The sequence below is a fragment of the Gobio gobio genome (genome assembly GCF_949357685.1).
Source record: "Gobio gobio genome assembly, chromosome: 12".
NCBI classification, from domain to species: Eukaryota; Metazoa; Chordata; class Actinopteri; order Cypriniformes; family Gobionidae; genus Gobio; species Gobio gobio.
This window is the reverse complement of record NC_137105.1, coordinates 49,978,201-49,997,859: the sequence shown is the minus strand read 5'-3', so window position 1 is coordinate 49,997,859 and position 19,659 is coordinate 49,978,201. Positions and strand designations below refer to the sequence as shown.

Sequence of the window (19,659 nt, the reverse complement as noted above, 5' to 3'; positions counted from 1 at the left end):
GTTCTTGAGGAAGCTCAATCGTGATGCGTAACGCGAGAATGAACCTCATTGGTTCTTGAGAAGCTCAATCGTGATGCGTAACACGAGAACGAACCTCATTGGTTCTTGAGAAGCTCAATCGTGATGCGTAACGCGAGAATGAACCTCATTGGTTCTTGAGGAAGCTCAATCGTGATGCGTAACACGAGAATGAACCTCATTGGTTCTTGAGAAGCTCAATCGTGATGCGTAACGCGAGAATGAACCTCATTGGTTCTTGAGGAAGCTCAATCGTGATGCGTAACGCGAGAATGAACCTCATTGGTTCTTGAGGAAGCTCAAACGTGCTGCGTAACACGAGAATGAACCTCATTGGTTCTTGAGAAGCTCAATCGTGATGCGTAACACGAGAATGAACCTCATTGGTTCTTGAGAAGCTCAATCGTGATGCGTAACACGAGAATGAACCTCATTGGTTCTTGATGAAGCTCATTCGTGATGCGTAACACGAGAATGTACCTCATTGGTTCTTGATGAAGCTCATTTGTGAAGCGTAACACGAGAATGAACCTCATTGGTTCTTGATGAAGCTCATTCGTGATGCGTAACACGAGAATGTACCTCATTGGTTCTTGATGAAGCTCATTCGTGATGCGTAACACGAGAATGTACCTCATTGGTTCTTGATGAAGCTCAATCGTGATGCGTAACGCGAGAATGAACCTCATTGGTTCTTGAGAAGCTCAATCGTGATGCGTAACACGAGAATGAACCTCATTGGTTCTTGAGAAGCTCAATCGTGATGCGTAACACGAGAATGAACCTCATTGGTTCTTGAGAAGCTCAATCGTGATGCGTAACACGAGAATGAACCTCATTGGTTCTTGATGAAGCTCATTCGTGATGCGTAACACGAGAATGTACCTCATTGGTTCTTGATGAAGCTCATTTGTGAAGCGTAACACGAGAATGAACCTCATTGGTTCTTGATGAAGCTCATTCGTGATGCGTAACACGAGAATGTACCTCATTGGTTCTTGATGAAGCTCATTCGTGATGCGTAACACGAGAATGTACCTCATTGGTTCTTGATGAAGCTCAATCGTGATGCGTAACGTGAGAATGAACCTCATTGGTTCTTGATGAAGCTCAATCGTGATGCGTAACACGAGAATTAATTTAAATTTTTGGGTGAACTGTCCCTTTAACCGTTTATCAACTTTGATATTGCTTGTGACACTGAAGGCTATTCCATGTGTTGCCAGATTTGGTCTATTGACTTTTGACCAGTGTCTTATACCCCTTTTCCACCAAAGCGGTGCTAGATCTAGATCGGAGCCAGAGCCTAGTTTCAAATCGGTTCTTTGTGTTTCCACACCCAAAGCCCCAGCTCCGAGCCAGGAAAAGTGGTTCTTTAGTAGCACCAAAACATTGCTGGGCTAGAACAGGGCTAGAAGTAAGAACCGATTACGTCAGGCGCTGGGGGCGGGGTCAACAAGACCAACACAAACTTGAGATCCGCCATGTTTGAAATAGCAGCTAATGGAGCTAACAGCTGCTGCTCGTTTGTAATCTCCGTCTATACAAATTACGGCGAACTGCATGAATGCGTTGGATTCGCTGTGTTTTCGTAGTGTTTTGATGCCGATGTAGGATCGTAAACCCATGTGAATCAATAGTAACGCAGCGTTTGCATTGTTGATGGAAGGCTTGTTCGCAGCGGTGCTGTGCAGAGACCGATCGCCGTATGATAACGAGTCCAGCGAGAGCACACGACTCCTTATGCTTTTGATTCACTCATGCGTTTTTTTAAATATCATACGTGGATCGGTCTGCGCAGCGCTGATGCATCTCTAACAAGCCTGGTGTGTGTGTGTGTGTTTTGTGTTTCCCGCTGCCCAGGGTTGCCAGGTTTTCACAACAAAACCTGCCCAATTGCTACTCAAAACAAGCCCAATCGCGTTTCAGGGGGGCTTCCCCGGTAAAAATCACATTTGGGGGTAAAATATGTTTTTTTTTTTGGCATGGTTGCCTACTAAAATTCGCATTCCCGGGGCTAAATATTACATAATTGGGGTCGCTTCATCCCGCGGTCATGAAAAACAGCCCGCGACAAAACCACGGACTTGGCAACACTGCCGCTGCCTCGCTAGCGTTGCTGAGAGAGATGAGGCGTATACAGTGACGTAAGACATGGCTCTGTTGTGGCTCTCAGCACGTGGAAAAGCAAGCGGTTCTTAGAAGCTCCTCAGTTGAACCAACTATGAACTGGGACTAGCTCTGGCTCTGAATTAGCTCTAGCACTGCCTTGGTGGAAAAGGGGTATTACAGTATCTCATAAATATTCAGCAGTTATTTATAACTCATATTTTCAATGCTGGTTGTATATTTCAGGTACGTTACAGTACATGGCCCCTGAGATCATAGACAAAGGGCCACGTGGGTACGGTAAGCCAGCAGACATCTGGTCCCTGGGCTGCACTATCATAGAGATGGCCACTGGGAAACCGCCCTTCTATGAGCTGGGGGAACCGCAAGCAGCAATGTTCAAGGTTAGCATCGCTGCGAACTATCCTGAATGTGAAGCCAATTCAACACACGAGTTCCACAAAATCCACATGATTTTCTTAGTTTTTTTTAACTTTGTTTACATTTGCTTTGTTAAACAAATTTCATTTGAATGCAAGTTTGCCTTTGGTAGTTTTCAAATGGTTTTCAAACTCTAGTACAGCCCACCATGAAACACATAATAAATGGGTTATCAACCTTTCATTGCTATTCTATCCTGAATTCACAAAATAACATTTTTAATTGTCAAAAGAAGATTTGCAGCACAGGCTTTATAGTAATCAGTGGTTGATATCCACATAAAACAGGAGAAAAGAAAACGATTTTTACATTGATTATGTAAATATAACATTGTAATCGGCTAAAATAACATGAAAGATGTGAAAATAGTATGTTTTGGAAGTGCTTTTTTATGTTTGTGCTGGTATATTTGTGCAGGTGGGGATGTTTAAAATCCATCCGGAGATCCCTGACTCCATGTCCTCTGAAGCCAAAGCATTTATCCTGCGCTGCTTTGAGCCGGATCCAGACAGCCGAGCCACGACCAACGATCTTCTCACCCATGAGTTCCTCACTGTGACGTCACGCAAAAAACGATCGAAGAGTAACAATTTCACAGGTGTGTTTGTGTGGACATTACAGCTTACATCATGCAATACATTCAATTGGTACATCCCATGGATAGGGTACAAATTGGGGAAATAATAGGAAACATGTTTACGTGTTAAGAAAACTTTTATTTAACAAAAACAATATGGCCACAATTAGTTTTAATGCGCTTTAAAAATTAGTTTTAGACTGTCCCACCACAGAGGATTTGACTGTATCCTATGATTAAAGGCACAATTTGTAAGATTTTTGTATTAAAATATCCAAAAACCACTAGAACAGTGTTATATATTTTGTTGACTTACATTATCCCAATTGTTCCAAGAATGTTTAAATCCAGAGAAATAAGTGATTGTAACCAGTGTGAACAAGTGTCTCATAGCAGCGCCGAGTGAACGCACAGAGTAGCATTATAACATCACTCTCACACACTCAGATGTGTGTGTTATGATAAAGCAGCGCTGCGTTACACACACACACACGAGCAGAAGAAGAGGAAGCGCTCGTCTGACAGAATAAAAGCTCCACTGCTCTCGAGCCGTGTGTCGCGCTCGTCTCTCATTAGCAATCTCGTCCCGCTCCTGCTTCACACTACAGTAACGCTCATAAATCTGTAACGCTCATGAATATGATTTCTGCCCGAGTCCCGTCTGATTATTTTCCAACGGCTGTAGAGGTGAAGACGACAACTCCCATGATTCCACAAAATCCAGGCGTCATCGAGCTACGCCTTTGTTTTTAAATAAGCGACCTCTAGTGGCGAAACTTACATACTGTGCCTTTAAAATAATAAAATAGTGACATATTTATTAGTTCATTGTATTAAAAAAAGAAAACCTGTTACCACTAAATTAGAAAATGCTACCCTATTGTTACACCCAAGAAGTAGCATCATTTGGATACATACTCATTTCCAAATTATTATGCAAAGAATTTATGTGTAAATTAAATTATCTTTTAATATATTAATATGTGTTCCCAACTAGCTAGGCTAGAATCTGCAACCTTACTTTTGTCAATTTCAGCACTGTTAGCCAATCTGGTGTATTGTATTGTGTCAAATGTATTATTATTATTTTATTTTTTTAATTTGATACATTTTACAGATTCACCTTCATAATGCCCATTTAATGTTTATTGAAAGCACACAACGGGGCTTTGAATCACATTCAAACATATATCAAATTAAGAAGAACAATAGCTTTAAACAGTAATTTTAGGTCGAGCACCCTTCTTTCACTCTTCCCCTATGTTTATGTTGTAAAGTGTTCGTTATCAAACCTGGAAATATGATTTACTGTTGATTTATATATGACATGAAAAAACAAGGAAAAAACTCTCTGCTGCTTGTTTTGTGAATTATGTCTTCTCATCTTATCTCTCTCTTTTTTTTAATGCAGCTCTTACACCAGGACCTGGTGAGTCTCGTCTTATCTGTTTGAAAGCATAAAGCCAATGTTCAATTTTTTGTTATTTCTCTTATTCATACACATTTTTTATGATAATATCCTGTAAATGTAATCAATATTCATGTTTAGTTATGTTCATTTGACTCTTTTTCTCTCATAAGTTTACAAAGTGACACCTTAAAGCTGCAGTCCGTAACTTTTTGCGGTCTAGTGGTTAATAAACAGAACTGCAAGCATCTTGCGGAAGAACATTGCAGCCAGATCTACTTCTCTCTGTTTATGTCTATGGCGAGTCACGCAGGGCCTGTGCTCCTCCGCTGCTATTCCTACCAGACCGGGCTGAAGTAGTCCCAATATAAACACTTGTTATAAGTGTATCTTAATGATTCAGGGTAAGACAAAAACACGGTTTGGAAAATGGATTCATGTTGTACATTCTCATTATATAATATTTGTAAATCTCGAACACAAAAAAAGTTACGGACAGCAGCTTTAACCAAAAGGTACTTTTTGAAAAATATGCATTTATTGAATTGAAAGGTGTCAAATATAGAAACGGGTTATCAACATGAAACAACATTTGATATAATTATATAAAATATTAGATAAAGTTGGGTTTATGTAGCTAGCGGCTCATAGTGATACAAGCATCTGGTTAAAAAAGATTCAATGTCAAATTAAAGGAACACGCCACTATTTTTGAAAATGGGCTCATTTTCCGTCTCCCCTAGAGTTAAACAGTCGAGTTTGACCGTTTTCGAATCCATTCAGCCGATCTCTGGGTCTGGCGATAGCACTTTTAGCATAGCTTAGCATAGATCATTGAATCTGATTAGAACGTTAGCATCTCGCCTAAAAAAATGACCAAAGAGTTTCGATATGATATTAAGCAATGATATTACACAGCGCCTGAAAATAGTCCCCAGCGCTCTCTGTGTAAGCAGGTTGTCACGTTGGTTATGTTGACAGAAGTGTAATATCATTGCGCCGCTGCACTCATGGTACGGCTCAAAGCTCTTGATTATCACGCAGGAATGAGAGTTTAGTTCCTGCCATATCGGCCTAGAAAATCACAACTTTTCATTTTCCGTCGGTCTTAGTACATGATGTAACTACAGAAGAGTCAAGTTTTAAACAGGAAAAATATCCAAACTCTGGTCATTTTTGAGCGAGATGCTAACGGTCTTATCAGATTCAATGATCTATGCTAAGCTATGCTAAAAGTGCGAAAACGGTCAAACTCAACTGTTTAACGCTGGAAAACGAGCCTATTTTTTTAAAAAGTGGCGTGTTCCTTTAACAGTATCATCAGTGGTTGTAAAGAGGCTAGTTCAGCATGGCAGCGCTCAGATCTATGCTGTAGAAGAGTGTGTAATGTCTAGATGACTGGTCATGTCTTGTAGAGTATTTGCGTAGCATATCTCTTCCCGTTCCCGTGGTGGTCGAGGACACGAGCAGCAGCAGCGAGTACGGCTCTGTCTCGCCGGACAATGAGCTCTGCACGAACCCCTTCAACTTCAAACCCAGCACCAAGTGCTACAGCGAGCGAGAGGTCAAAGGTCATCGCTCGCTCTTCCTGAGGTCAGCAGGGCTCATTCTAGCTTAAATATACCCTATTGAGGTACTTTGCATTTAGTGTATCTGCCTTTAGCAAATCCGTAAAGCTCCTGGTCCACACATGTTGCTGTAGTATTCCTGTGGAGAACTTTGAGGACCACAGTGCACCTCCCTCTCCAGAAGAGAAAGACTCTGGGTTCTTCATGCTGAGGAAAGACAGTGAAAGGAGAGCGACGTTACACCGAATCCTGACTGAGGACCGAGAGAAAATAGTGCTGCACCTGCTAGAGGCGCTAACACAGGTGAGCCGTTTCTCAATATGCACTCTTAACCCTCATATTCTTATACTCTTTTTGTCGAACGGACCCCAGATGTTTACAGAGCCATTGTATAAAAATATACATATTTAATAATACAAAGGATTTGTTTGTTTACTTCTCAACTATATGTTTTTGCTGTGTTTTGGGGGATGTGTGGTACTTTTTTTACATATTAACTACACCATTACCTTGCATATGAAAGCTTACATTTTTATGAAAAAGAAAAGACTTTAGTGGTGATCTAATCCAGGGCTTTTCAAACTTTTAGATGCCACGGACCCCCAAATAGGAACATCTTCATGAACACCCAATTAATACACTAAAAAAATTATATTATATATCTAACATTAGTTTCTATTTAGTTACTTTATTATATATCTTTTCTACTCACTATAAGAATGTACTGTTAATTACATAACTTATTTGTATATTTAAATCCATTTTTTTATTAATTTATATTAATCGTTAATATAATAGATTAATAAATGTTTTTATTTTTATTCATTTATTTTAATCTAATTAATTTTTTATATTTTTTACATTTTATTATATGTTAATTTAACCACTTATTTATAATTGTTTTTTAATCTAAATATTTATTTATGTACTTAATTTAATATATATGGTTTTTCTCTAAACTTTTGCAGGTTTAAGCAAATTTACAAATAAGATTAATAAATAAATAAATAAATAGTATAAGAAATTAAGCAAATGTATTTATTTACTTATTTTATGATTTATTTTTGTGCATGTTTTATACGTTAATTTAACATTTAATCGCTTATTTATTTATTTTGACCTTATTTATTTAAATTTTTAATGTTTTTTCTCTAGACTTTTCCATAAACCCCCTGTCACTCCTTTCCCCGGACCCCAGTTTTAAAAAAAAACCTGATCTCATCTAAATATATTAAGTTGTCTCTGGATATTGATCTAGGTGTTAGGGACTGTGATCTAGGTGTTAGGGACTGCAACTCAAAAGTTGATTCTAAATCACAGAGTTGCTTTTCTGGATGCTGATTGTGTGAACGGCTGTATTGACCAACAAAAAGTGATAGTCCACCTAGGGCTGGGCGATATATCGCATAACATTGTTAGGCGCATCTCGTCAGTAAAGCCGGTTCCTTGATTAGTAGTAAATCGCCATCACCTGCTTTCAGATAGAGCGGCATTTACTACACAGAGCCGTAGTTCACTGACAAGCTGAGCCATATCGCATTAAATATCGCAGGCGATACGTCCGTGATAATTAATGCGATATGGCTCAGCTTGTCAGTGAACTACGGCTCTGTGTAGTAAATGCCGCTCTATCTGAAAGCAGGTGATGGCGATTTACTACTAATCAAGGAACCGGCTTTACTGACGAGATGCGCCTAACAATGTCATGCGATATATCGCCCAGCCCTAAGTCCACCTAAAAATGAAGATTGCCGTGTCATGTTGTTCCAAATCTGTTTGCATTTCTTCATCTGCTGAAGATATTTTGAAGAATGCTAGCAACTAAACACTTTCGGTTCCCGTTGATTTTCATTGTGTGGACAAATAAAAAAAGTTTGACCCCCATATTGTTTGGGTGGACTGTCCCTTTAACTTTAGTTTGGTTGCCTAAATCTTCTAATGGAATAATGATATGTTTCAGTGAAAATTCCTTCACATCAGAGAACACAATCACAACAACAACAAATCTCTAATAAGGTTGTATTCATGCAGTCCTTCAAAATCTGTTTTTGTGTCCCCTTTCTGTCTCAATACAGGGGTCTGAAGAGACCAAACTGAAGCATCAGCATATCTCCACACTGGTGGCAAGTCTGGGAGATTTTGTGAGGATGGCGGACAGAAAAATAATTGCCAGCACCCTCTCTCAGCTCAAACTGGAGCTCGACTTTGACAGCACAGCGATCAGCCAACTGCAGGTGGCGCTCTTCAGCTTCCAGGATGCGGTGAGCGTCTAATCAATTCCTGATGGAGAAAAATTCGGAGTATCCTGTTTCGTCTGAAATTGTCACATTACAAAATTAAAATGAGTTGCGAATGCTATTTGATGTTGACTTGTAATTGCTCAGTAATGACTTTTTCCTGATTGTCAAACCCAAAAGTTCATCATAGAAAAGTTAATAATGGCGTAATGTTTCTGCAGGTAAATAAAGTCCTGCGGAACCAGAACATAAAGCCGCACTGGATGTTTGCCCTGGATAACATCATTCGAAAGGCTGTACAGACTGCCATCGTCATATTGGTACCTGGTAAACAGCACAGAGTTTCTTTATCAAACCATCCCTTTTCTTGGCTGTTGGGGATTTCTTAAGCCTCATTCAGACTGTCAGTCCAAATCCAGTTTGTGTGTAGCCTGACGTCGTCATACTCAATTCTAGTCAGAATATGAGTCTGATTCTGCTCCGTTGGGCTGTGATTATGGGGCGTGTTTCAACCGAACCAGGAAAGACCTCAATTGGATAGACCTACAACCAATCAGAGCAACGGAGCGACGCATAACGTTAGTTGTCAAATGTCAACAGAACTCAACTGCACTGTGTTGCCATGTCCGCGGGTTGAAGCGACCCCAATTATGTGATGTACAGACCCAGGAATGCGATTTTTAGCTGCCAGCCCTGCCAAAATAACACATATTTTACCCCCCAAATGCCTTTTTTTTCCCGGAGAACCCCCCCTGGAAAGCTATTGGGCTTGTTTTTGGCTAGTTTTGAGGAACGTTAGCAATTGGGCGGGTTTTGTTGTAAAAACTTGGCAACCCTGTACCTGCACACACGCTGGAATAAGTAGCCTAACGTTAGAAGAACAAGATGAGTGTAAACGATGTTTGCCGGTGTTGTAAAAAAATAATTTAAGGATACACAGAGTACTTACCAACACGATCATCATTTCTGAGAGAAATAGTAAAGGTGAATGCATATACGAACAAGTTCTCCGTTTAGGATTAGAACAAACTCAACCCAAGCGGCTTTTGATGACGTGGATGATTACGTTAATGTTGATCATCTGTCCATCATCGTCTAAAGCCCGCCCTGACAATTTCATTGGTCCGAACAGTTTCTGTTCGGGCATAATTACTCCTCTACCGATCAATTCCAGACCGAACTGCCCGAGTAAAAATGTTGTGGGCGGGGCTAAGTTCGGCTGGCATCCAGGCTAGTTTGTGTGCATATCAGATTGGAATTTGATCATATTTATCAAGTGTGAACGACCAAAAATGACATGAAATGCGTTTTTAGCTACATTCATATGTGGATACGCATTTCTGGAAATCCTTTCCAGTGTGACGCTCTGATTGGATTTCTCGTGGTTTATGTGACTTTCTCACGGCACATAAATGTACACGTCGGATGTTGTTGTAGGAAACATGCTGAAAGTTGCATTGTTGCAAGTGCCGGTCAAGGAGTAAATGATAACATATATAATAATTATTATTATTAGTGCTGGGCATCGATTAAAAAAAAAGAACTAATTAATCGCATTTTTTTCTGTAATTAATCGCGATTAATCGCAAGTTTTTAATATTTTAAGTTTTTTAATATTTTGATATTGTAATAATTTCAGTTACTCTCCAAATTAATTTAAAGACAGCATATTTTAAATATGTGTTGAATTGTCATCTTTTTATGAATGAAGGCCAGTATAACTGATACTAAAGTCTCTATGAAACATTAATGACGTTACATTACAGTATAACTGAACCATTATAACCATTTTCTCTGTTCCTGTTGTTCTTTGGTGAACATTAATGACAGGCATCATCAGTGCTACTGTCACTTTAAGAACAGCTGCGGATCTCACGCGCTGTCCCACGCATCTCATTTCCTCACAACTCTTTAAGTTCATTTAAGACGTTATTTAACTAATTTAAGACTCCTAATATGAGAATACAATACTCAAAATCCTCTGTGTTATTGTTTGTTCAAGAGCAAAAGAGAACTCGATGTAGCAGGAAACTGACATGAGTCTATCTATGCGTCGAGTGTGTGTGTGTGTGTGTGTGTGTGTGTGTGTGTGTCAGTGTCCCTTGATTAGCTGACATGAGACGCATCCACACACACACACACACACACACACACACAAACAGACACAGACAGGACACTGGCATACAGCGCGTTCGCTTGTGTCTTGTCGCGCTTGGAAGCATTTACATGAATAGGAGTGTGGTGATCATGTAACGCTAAGCAAAAATGGATATAAAAAAGGACGCTGCGTTATTTGCATTAAATATTTTTAATGCGTTAAGCTGAAAAAATTAATCGTCAGCGTTAACGCGTTAATTGCCCGGCCCTAATTATTATTATTATTATACTGATTATTATTATTATTTGATTTATAGGCGCCTTTCATGGCACTCAAGGACACCTTACAAAGTCCATAAAAAACTATTTCATCAACAATAAAGACAATACAGAACTGACCACAATAACATTAAAATCACATAAAAGCCTGCTTAAACAAATGAGTTTTAAGACGAGTTTTGAAAACTGGAAGACTTGAACTATTGCAAACTTCTACAGGAAGCAAGTTCCATAAATGAGGAGCCGCATAACTAAAAGCTTGTGACCCCATGGAAGTTGTCCTTATGCGGGCGGCAGGGGCTCAGTGGTTCATGTAGGTTGTCATGGGTGAATGTGAGGCAATATGTAAAGCGCTTTGGATGACCATAAGTCTGTTGAAAGCGCTATATAAATGCAGTACAGTAACAATGTTAATATGGGCTTCAAAAGACAGGGTACTGTCAAGGATGACACCCAGACTTTTAACCTGATTAGACAGAGGAACAGAGCAGTTATTTATTTTAACGGATGAAATGTTTGACTTGGCTATTGTATGTTTTGATCCAATTTTACTATTGTTCAGCGTGAGAAAATTACCTGAAAACCACATTTTTAATTCATCTAAACATTCAAAAAGAGCAGAAGGGGGAAACTTTGAGGAAGGTTTAGAAGACAAATAAAGCTGGGTGTCATCAGCACAACAAAAAAATGAAATTGGATGCCATATTTCCTGAAAATGGTGCCAATTGGTAAAAGATAAACGATAAACAAAAGAGGTCCCAAAACAGAACCCTGAGGAACACCAGAGAAAACATAAGTGGGTTTTGATTTAAACTGTTTAAGTTGTAATTGGAGACATGTTTTGAGACCGGCGGAAACAACAGCACAGCTCAGACCAGCGCGGCGGCTATTCATTGCCATATTGTAAATAAGACAACATCTGTATTGCAAACCCCTCCATAGTGCTGTTGTTTTTGGCGTATGCCTACCAACGCAACGTCATAGAAACCAATGCAGATATTCTGGAAAACTAAAGAGCCTATGGGACACACAAGTCGGATCTGAACGGTTGCGATTTAGATCAGATTCCAATCAGATTTGAACTGACAGTGTGACCATAGCCATACAGTTCCCAGAGACCCCAGCACTGAACATTTTGGAAGTCCCCCTTATTAGGGGGCTGATTAATGCTGAGCTGGGTGTGTACAGTACATGAGATGTCCAAAATGTGCAGTGCCGGGGAGGCTCCATGAACATTTCGTTTGATATGTCGCTTGTTCACACTCATACAGAATTGCGGCCACATTTCACGTTGGCATCTGAGAGTGACCACGCCGACCAAGAGGACATTGACGATGACGCCGTTCCTCAGGGAAACGCTGACCTCAAGGACATGGCACCACCTGTCGCTCATCATGACGACACTGTGGTCACGTCTGGAGTAAGCACGCTCAGTTCAACAGTTTCCCATGAGTGTCAGAGCGCTCAGCGATCCATCAGCATGGAGCTGGGGCGCATGAAGCTAGAAACCAAGAGGTAAGTGTTTTTTGCTTTAGTTTTTTATCTGCAGCTGTAATATTAGCGATTCTTTTCCGCAAACTGGTTCTTCATTTAGATGAACTCCTTCAAAAAACAATTCACTAGTTACGCAATAACGCAATGATGTCACGCATGCACAATTCTGTTATTACAGCATCCAATAATGATGTGAAACATGGGTGTTTTACATGTATAAAGCATATCAAGTGAATTCATCTTAATCAACTCACCTTTTTATGAGAAACCATAAAAAAATATATATTTTACCACCGCGTTCAAGTCAACTGCTCGGTTCACACATGCTCATATCAGAAGCTCATTGGTTCTTCACAGGTCCGAACGGTTTCCTCAGTTCAGAGTACTGGTGACTCGATTGTAACCATTAACCGACTCTTGACAAGAGAGAACTGCTATTAGTACTGCCGTTGTCAAAAATGTGTCTAAACATGCGTGTTAAACTCATAGCACATGCAGTGATCAAGCGCAGCATCTGAACAGAACCGCTCTGAGACGCCAGTCATCAGCTGCTCACGTGAACACTGCACTTTGCTGAAATATTTCTTTTTGTTTTGAATCGTTTCGTTTAAAAGTGGACATTTCAAGCTTTCTATACACACGTCTCATGTCTGTGAGGCAGTAGCTGCTGAGTTTGGGTTTATTTATGAGACATATTCAAGAGTGATCAAGTGATCGCTAAGACTCCTTCATGTCATGAGATTATAGTCTGCTATAGCCTATTTGCTTCTTGTTTATTAAATCCAGGCAATTGGCTGATGAAACATTGATTAAAATTAAGATACAATTCATACAAAACAAAATTCTCTTTAAAGAAATGCTTTCTACAAAACAAAACTTAATGAAGTGGTCACAATCATTTATGACCCACTCGCATCTTTGCACTTTTCATAATCAGATGAAATTTAAAAATAACATTATAATATTTAAACATAACTATGAAACAAAATGCATTGTTTAATGGCTACAAGAAGTATAGTAGGCTACAGTACAGATAAATGTCATGTCTGAGCGAGATTTGAGTGAACGTCATTTTACCGGTGAGCGGTTCATGAGTGGAGCGCAACGCTCAGTACAGGCTCGTTCTCGTCAGAACGCCCACGTATTAAAAAATTGTCAGGTTTAAATCGGGCTCTGCCTCATAATTACAGTTAATGTGTCAGGCCGGGCTGGGCTGGGGTAGGGTCAGGCTTGATTTTTTGAGCCCAATCAAAGCTCTAGTTGACCCCCAAGTTCTGCTGAAGCACACAAAATTCGCTCTCTTTTCACACAGAGATTCTGGAAAAGTTCTGAGAGAATGGTTCCCGTCGCTGTCCTGCTCATTCACACTCATCCCACATAATTCTGTAAAGACAAAGTGGCATGACTAATGTCATCACTTCGACATGCACGGCATTCAGACACGCTCCAGTTTTAATCCTGGGATTGTCCTAACACCGGCTTCGAATTTTCCAGCATTTGCATTTACACAGAAGGCTCTCTGGCAATTTCACAGCAATTTTACGGAATCAAAGCACTTTGTGGATATAGTCATAGTAAAACGTGTCTGTCATTGATCTTTCTGTGAATATAATGAGGGTATTTGGCCCTAAGTGCTATAATCCCATTACTGCTATTGTTGAAATCAGGTCAGGTTTGTTGTCTTGGAAATATTCTGACCCTTATCTCAGAGCATCTATGTATATTTGCATGTTTATCATGTGTCATTACGGCATACATTTAACCACATTGTTTCATCTGGTTATAGACATGGATGTGTTTGTGTGCTCTAGGTTGTTGGAGGAATTAATAGAGAAAGAGAGAGAATATCAGGCCATCCTACAGCAAGTCCTGGAGGAGAGAGAACAAGAGATCAAACTATTAAAGTGTCGATCCGGGCATGTTGGTGAGTATGATATGCGCATTTATACACACACACACACACACACACACAGACACACACACACACACACACACACACACACACACACACACACACACACACACACACACACACACACACACACACACTTGTTGGGTTTTCATGTTTTATGGGGACTTTCCATAGGCGTAATGGTTTTTATACCGTACATACTGTATTTTCTATCCCCCTACACTGCCCCTGCCCCTAAACCTACCCATCTCACACACACACACACACACACACACTGCCCCTGCCCCTAAACCTACCCATCACACACACACACACACACACACACACACACTGCCCCTGCCCCTAAACCTACCCATCACAGGGAACATTCTGCATTTTTACATTTTCAAAAAACATCACTTAGTCTGATTTATAAGATGTTTTCCTCATGGGGACCTAAAAATGTCCCCACAAGGACGAGGATTTCGTATATTGCCATCTTTGTGGGGATATTTTGTCCCCATAACGTAGGGATTACCAGTCCACACACACACACACACCTACACACACACACACACACACACACACACACACACACACACACACACAGTATTAAGAGCTCTAGACTGCAACGAAAATTCTGGAAAATACTAGTCTTGACAGAGACCATGGTGGTTAAATATCAGTTGACCGACAATCTTTTGGCCTTTTTGTCCCACTGCTGCCTAAATTCCTCTAAAACTGAGGGTATTTTGTGTAATACATATAATATATTTGAAAGAATATAAACTCCCTCTGTAAGTGAATGCTGGACTTCCTTACTGAAAGGCCTCAGGCTGTCCGAGTGGGCGTCAACTGGTTCAGCACCATCATGTTCAGCGCACTGTTGTTCACCCTCATGACTCAGGACTGCCAAACCACATCATCAGCCAGTGGGCCTCCTCAGCAACAATGATGAGTCTTCATACAGACGACTGGTGTGAGAACAACAACCGGTCTCTGAATGTTGACAACACTAAGTTCAGGGAGTCCTGCAGCATCACCAAAGATCCCACCCCTCCCACAAACTCTGACTGCAATAACTACATTTGCACTACCACTAAACTCTATCAGTAAAATACGATTTATAGTTGTTAATTACCTCAGGTATTCTTACCACGCTGCTGCCACTTTTGATTCCATCACTTGTTAGGGGCCAAGCACTGAATGTCCGTGGGCACCTATTGTATCCGTTGGCGTTCTTATTATTATTCTTCCATTTCTTCTTCCTCTTCTGCTCTGGAAGTGTATGGCCGCCCATAGAACCGCTTGTGGGAAAGTTATGAAATTTGGCAGATCGATAGAGGACAGTCTGAACTGTCCCCATAGCAAAATTGGATTCTCTAACTCAATCCCTCTAGCGCCACCAACTGTCCAAAGGTGCACTCATGTTTGTGCCATTTTGAATTCTCAAACTACTTTGTCGAACACCTTCTAGGACGAAAATTGGACCAGATCATCTTCAGACCATGGCGACAAAAACATATGGAATTTAAGTCGATTTGCCAAACCGTTCACTTGTGAACGAATTCAATGAAGTGCCCGCCAAAATGAAGGCTATATCTCCGCAACGCTTTAGCATATTTTGACCAAACTTGGTGTGTGTTATGACAACCATGACCTGAGGCGACCTGCAGCACCACCTACTGGTCCTGAGATACAAGAAATGGCAATTTTTGCTTGTAACTTCTGAATGTTTGCCCAAAAATAATAAGTTATCTCGAGCCAAGTTGAATGATACCCAATTTTGGACGTCGGCCATTTTGAATTTTGTCAAAAAATCCTATATTTTATGAACGCAATAGCGTATCGTTGCAAAACTGATATGGATGAACCTCATTGGTTCTAGCAGAAGCTCAATCGTGATGCGTAACACGAGAATGAACCTCATTGGTTCTAGATGAAGCTCAAACGTGATGCGTAACACAAGAATGAACCTCATTGGTTCTTGATGAAGCTCAAACGTGATGCGTAACACAAGAATGAACCTCATTGGTTCTTGAGAAGCTCAAACGTGCTGCGTAACACGAGAATGAACCTCATTGGTTCTTGAGAAGCTCAAATGTGATGCGTAACACAAGAATGAACCTCATTGGTTCTTGAGGAAGCTCAATCGTGATGCGTAACACGAGAATGAACCTCATTGGTTCTTGAGAAGCTCAATCGTGATGCGTAACACGAGAATGAACCTCATTGGTTCTTGAGAAGCTCAATCGTGATGCGTAACACGAGAATGAACCTCATTGGTTCTTGAGAAGCTCAATCGTGATGCGTAACACGAGAATGAACCTCATTGGTTCTTGAGAAGCTCAATCGTGATGCGTAACACGAGAATGAACCTCATTGGTTCTTGAGAAGCTCAAATGTGATGCGTAACACAAGAATGAACCTCATTGGTTCTTGAGGAAGCTCAATCGTGATGCGTAACATGAGAATGAACCTCATTGGTTCTTGAGGAAGCTCAATCGTGATGCGTAACACGAGAATGAACCTCATTGGTTCTTGAGAAGCTCAATCGTGATGCGTAACACGAGAATGAACCTAATTGGTTCTTGAGGAAGCTCAATCGTGATGCGTAACGCGAGAATGAACCTCATTGGTTCTTGAGAAGCTCAATCATGATGCGTAACACGAGAATGAACCTCATTGGTTCTTAATGAAGCTCAATCGTGATGCGTAGCACGAGAATGAACCTCATTGGTTCTTGAGAAGCTCAATCGTGATGCGTAGCACAAGAATGAACCTCATTGGTTCTTGAGAAGCTCAATCGTGATGCGTAACACGAGAATGAACCTCATTGGTTCTTGAGAAGCTCAATCGTGATGCGTAACGAGAATGAACCTCATTGGTTCTTGAGAAGCTCAAACGTGCTGCGTAACACGAGAATGAACCTCATTGGTTCTTGAGAAGCTCAATCGTGATGCGTAGCACAAGAATGAACCTCATTGGTTCTTGAGAAGCTCAATCGTGATGCGTAGCACAAGAATGAACCTCATTGGTTCTTGAGAAGCTCAATCGTGATGCGTAGCACAAGAATGAACCTCATTGGTTCTTGAGAAGCTCAATCGTGATGCGTAACACGAGAATGAACCTCATTGGTTCTTAATGAAGCTCAATCGTGATGCGTAGCACGAGAATGAACCTCATTGGTTCTTGAGAAGCTCAATCGTGATGCGTAGCACAAGAATGAACCTCATTGGTTCTTAATGAAGCTCAATCGTGATGCGTAGCACGAGAATGAACCTCATTGGTTCTTGAGAAGCTCAATCGTGATGCGTAACACGAGAATGAACCTCATTGGTTCTTGAGAAGCTCAATCGTGATGCGTAACACGAGAATGAACCTCATTGGTTCTTGAGAAGCTCAATCGTGATGCGTAACGAGAATGAACCTCATTGGTTCTTGAGAAGCTCAAACGTGCTGCGTAACACGAGAATGAACCTCATTGGTTCTTGAGAAGCTCAATCGTGATGCGTAGCACAAGAATGAACCTCATTGGTTCTTGAGAAGCTCAATCGTGATGCGTAGCACAAGAATGAACCTCATTGGTTCTTAATGAAGCTCAATCGTGATGCGTAGCACGAGAATGAACCTCATTGGTTCTTGAGAAGCTCAATCGTGATGCGTAGCACAAGAATGAACCTCATTGGTTCTTGAGAAGCTCAATCGTGATGCGTAACACGAGAATGAACCTCATTGGTTCTTAATGAAGCTCAATCGTGATGCGTAGCACGAGAATGAACCTCATTGGTTCTTGAGAAGCTCAATCGTGATGCGTAGCACAAGAATTAACCTCATTGGTTCTTAATGAAGCTCAATCGTGATGCGTAGCACGAGAATGAACCTCATTGGTTCTTGAGAAGCTCAATCGTGATGCGTAACACGAGAATGAACCTCATTGGTTCTTGAGAAGCTCAATCGTGATGCGTAACACGAGAATGAACCTCATTGGTTCTTGAGAAGCTCAATCGTGATGCGTAACGAGAATGAACCTCATTGGTTCTTGAGAAGCTCAAACGTGCTGCGTAACACGAGAATGAACCTCATTGGTTCTTGAGAAGCTCAATCGTGATGCGTAGCACAAGAATGAACCTCATTGGTTCTTGAGAAGCTCAATCGTGATGCGTAGCACAAGAATGAACCTCATTGGTTCTTGAGAAGCTCAAACGTGCTGCGTAACACGAGAATGAACCTCATTGGTTCTTGAGAAGCTCAATCGTGATGCGTAACACAAGAATGAACCTCATTGGTTCTTGAGGAAGCTCAATCGTGATGCGTAACGCGAGAATTAACCTCATTGGTTCTTGAGGAAGCTCAATCGTGATGCGTAACGAGAATGAACCTCATTGGTTCTAGAGAAGCTCAAAAGCTTGATAGTAGTCTTTTGCTATGTGTTAAATCAGTATGTTGAGATATGTTTTCAGTATTGACCGTGTTTCATCATGTGCTTATGGCAGATGTTCCAGTGCACCTCATGAACACGAGTAGCTCATGTGAACGAGACCAGGAACTTCTGGATTGGCTGAAACTCCACGGGGCTGATGCAGACTCCATAGAGATAGTAATACACAGAAACTCTGTTCAGTTTGCCCTCTCAATATTTTTGTCGTTAATAATACAGTGTGAAATCAACAGATAATGGATTCTGTTCTGTCCATATCATAGATTATAGCCGAAGATTACAGTCTTGATGACATCCTTCATTACGTCACCAGAGACGACTTGAAGAATTTGAGATTACGGTATGTGAACAATTCAGGTATTCTGTAATATATTCTAAGTAATCTTGGGATTGGGTTCCGTTCTGTGTAAATTAATTACTGTTTAGATGTCCAAAATTATATTGCACAAAGATAATGGTGCAATAAAAACTGTCCACAAGTAGTGTCTGATGGAGTTTTCCTCATGTGTGTTTCTAGAGGCGGAGTCCTGTGTAAACTCTGGAGCGCCATCGCAGAGCACAGAAAAAAGCCCGGCTGAGGACGACGCCCATCCAGAGACTGTTCAGGTGTTTAACACATAACCAAATATATACAGTGGGATCAAGTCTTATGTGATAATCCATATCACGTGTAAATATGTCTCAACTTTTTTTTATTTGTCTGTGAAATTGCAGTTTTACAAGTGACTGTAAATGATTCGCTAAAGGCCCACACATTTGCTACGTGAGCGCCGTTACGGCTTTATCTTTATACAGGAAGCCCGTTTTATTTTTTATATTTAGTTACAGAAACATGTCTTGACCTGCCTGAGAACCTCCCAAATCTCTGGTCCTCTCAGAGAAGACACTGAGACTAAACGCATAGAAGTCTGTGTGTGTTTTCTATATTTCTACATGCCTCATTTATACGGTGTGTTGTCAAGTCGTTTGGTAATATATACTGCACCTTTTTTATCAAAGCTCGTTATATTTGCATATATTCTGAAACACAGATATGAAGACACACAATGACCAGTCAGACTGAATTGTGTTCCCATGAACCTCCTCTGAGATTGTGTAT

The 19,659-nt window shown here is 40.6% G+C and overlaps 1 protein-coding gene across 1 annotated transcript in view; it reads left to right on the top strand.

Annotated features, from left to right (window-relative positions):
- Positions 1–19,268, top strand: part of map3k5 (mitogen-activated protein kinase kinase kinase 5) — an 83,643-nt gene extending 64,375 nt beyond the window's left edge. Inside the window, exons 19-30 of the mRNA XM_079830685.1 lie at positions 2,374–2,531; positions 2,986–3,166; positions 4,557–4,574; positions 5,969–6,146; positions 6,256–6,424; positions 8,197–8,382; positions 8,580–8,685; positions 12,006–12,249; positions 14,040–14,152; positions 18,616–18,719; positions 18,824–18,900; positions 19,078–19,268. Coding sequence (XP_079686811.1) covers positions 2,374–2,531; positions 2,986–3,166; positions 4,557–4,574; positions 5,969–6,146; positions 6,256–6,424; positions 8,197–8,382; positions 8,580–8,685; positions 12,006–12,249; positions 14,040–14,152; positions 18,616–18,719; positions 18,824–18,900; positions 19,078–19,138 — 1,595 coding nt within the window. The 3' untranslated portion in view covers positions 19,139–19,268. The remainder of the gene's footprint in view (positions 1–2,373; positions 2,532–2,985; positions 3,167–4,556; positions 4,575–5,968; positions 6,147–6,255; positions 6,425–8,196; positions 8,383–8,579; positions 8,686–12,005; positions 12,250–14,039; positions 14,153–18,615; positions 18,720–18,823; positions 18,901–19,077) is intronic.
- Positions 19,269–19,659: the final 391 nt, after the last annotated feature.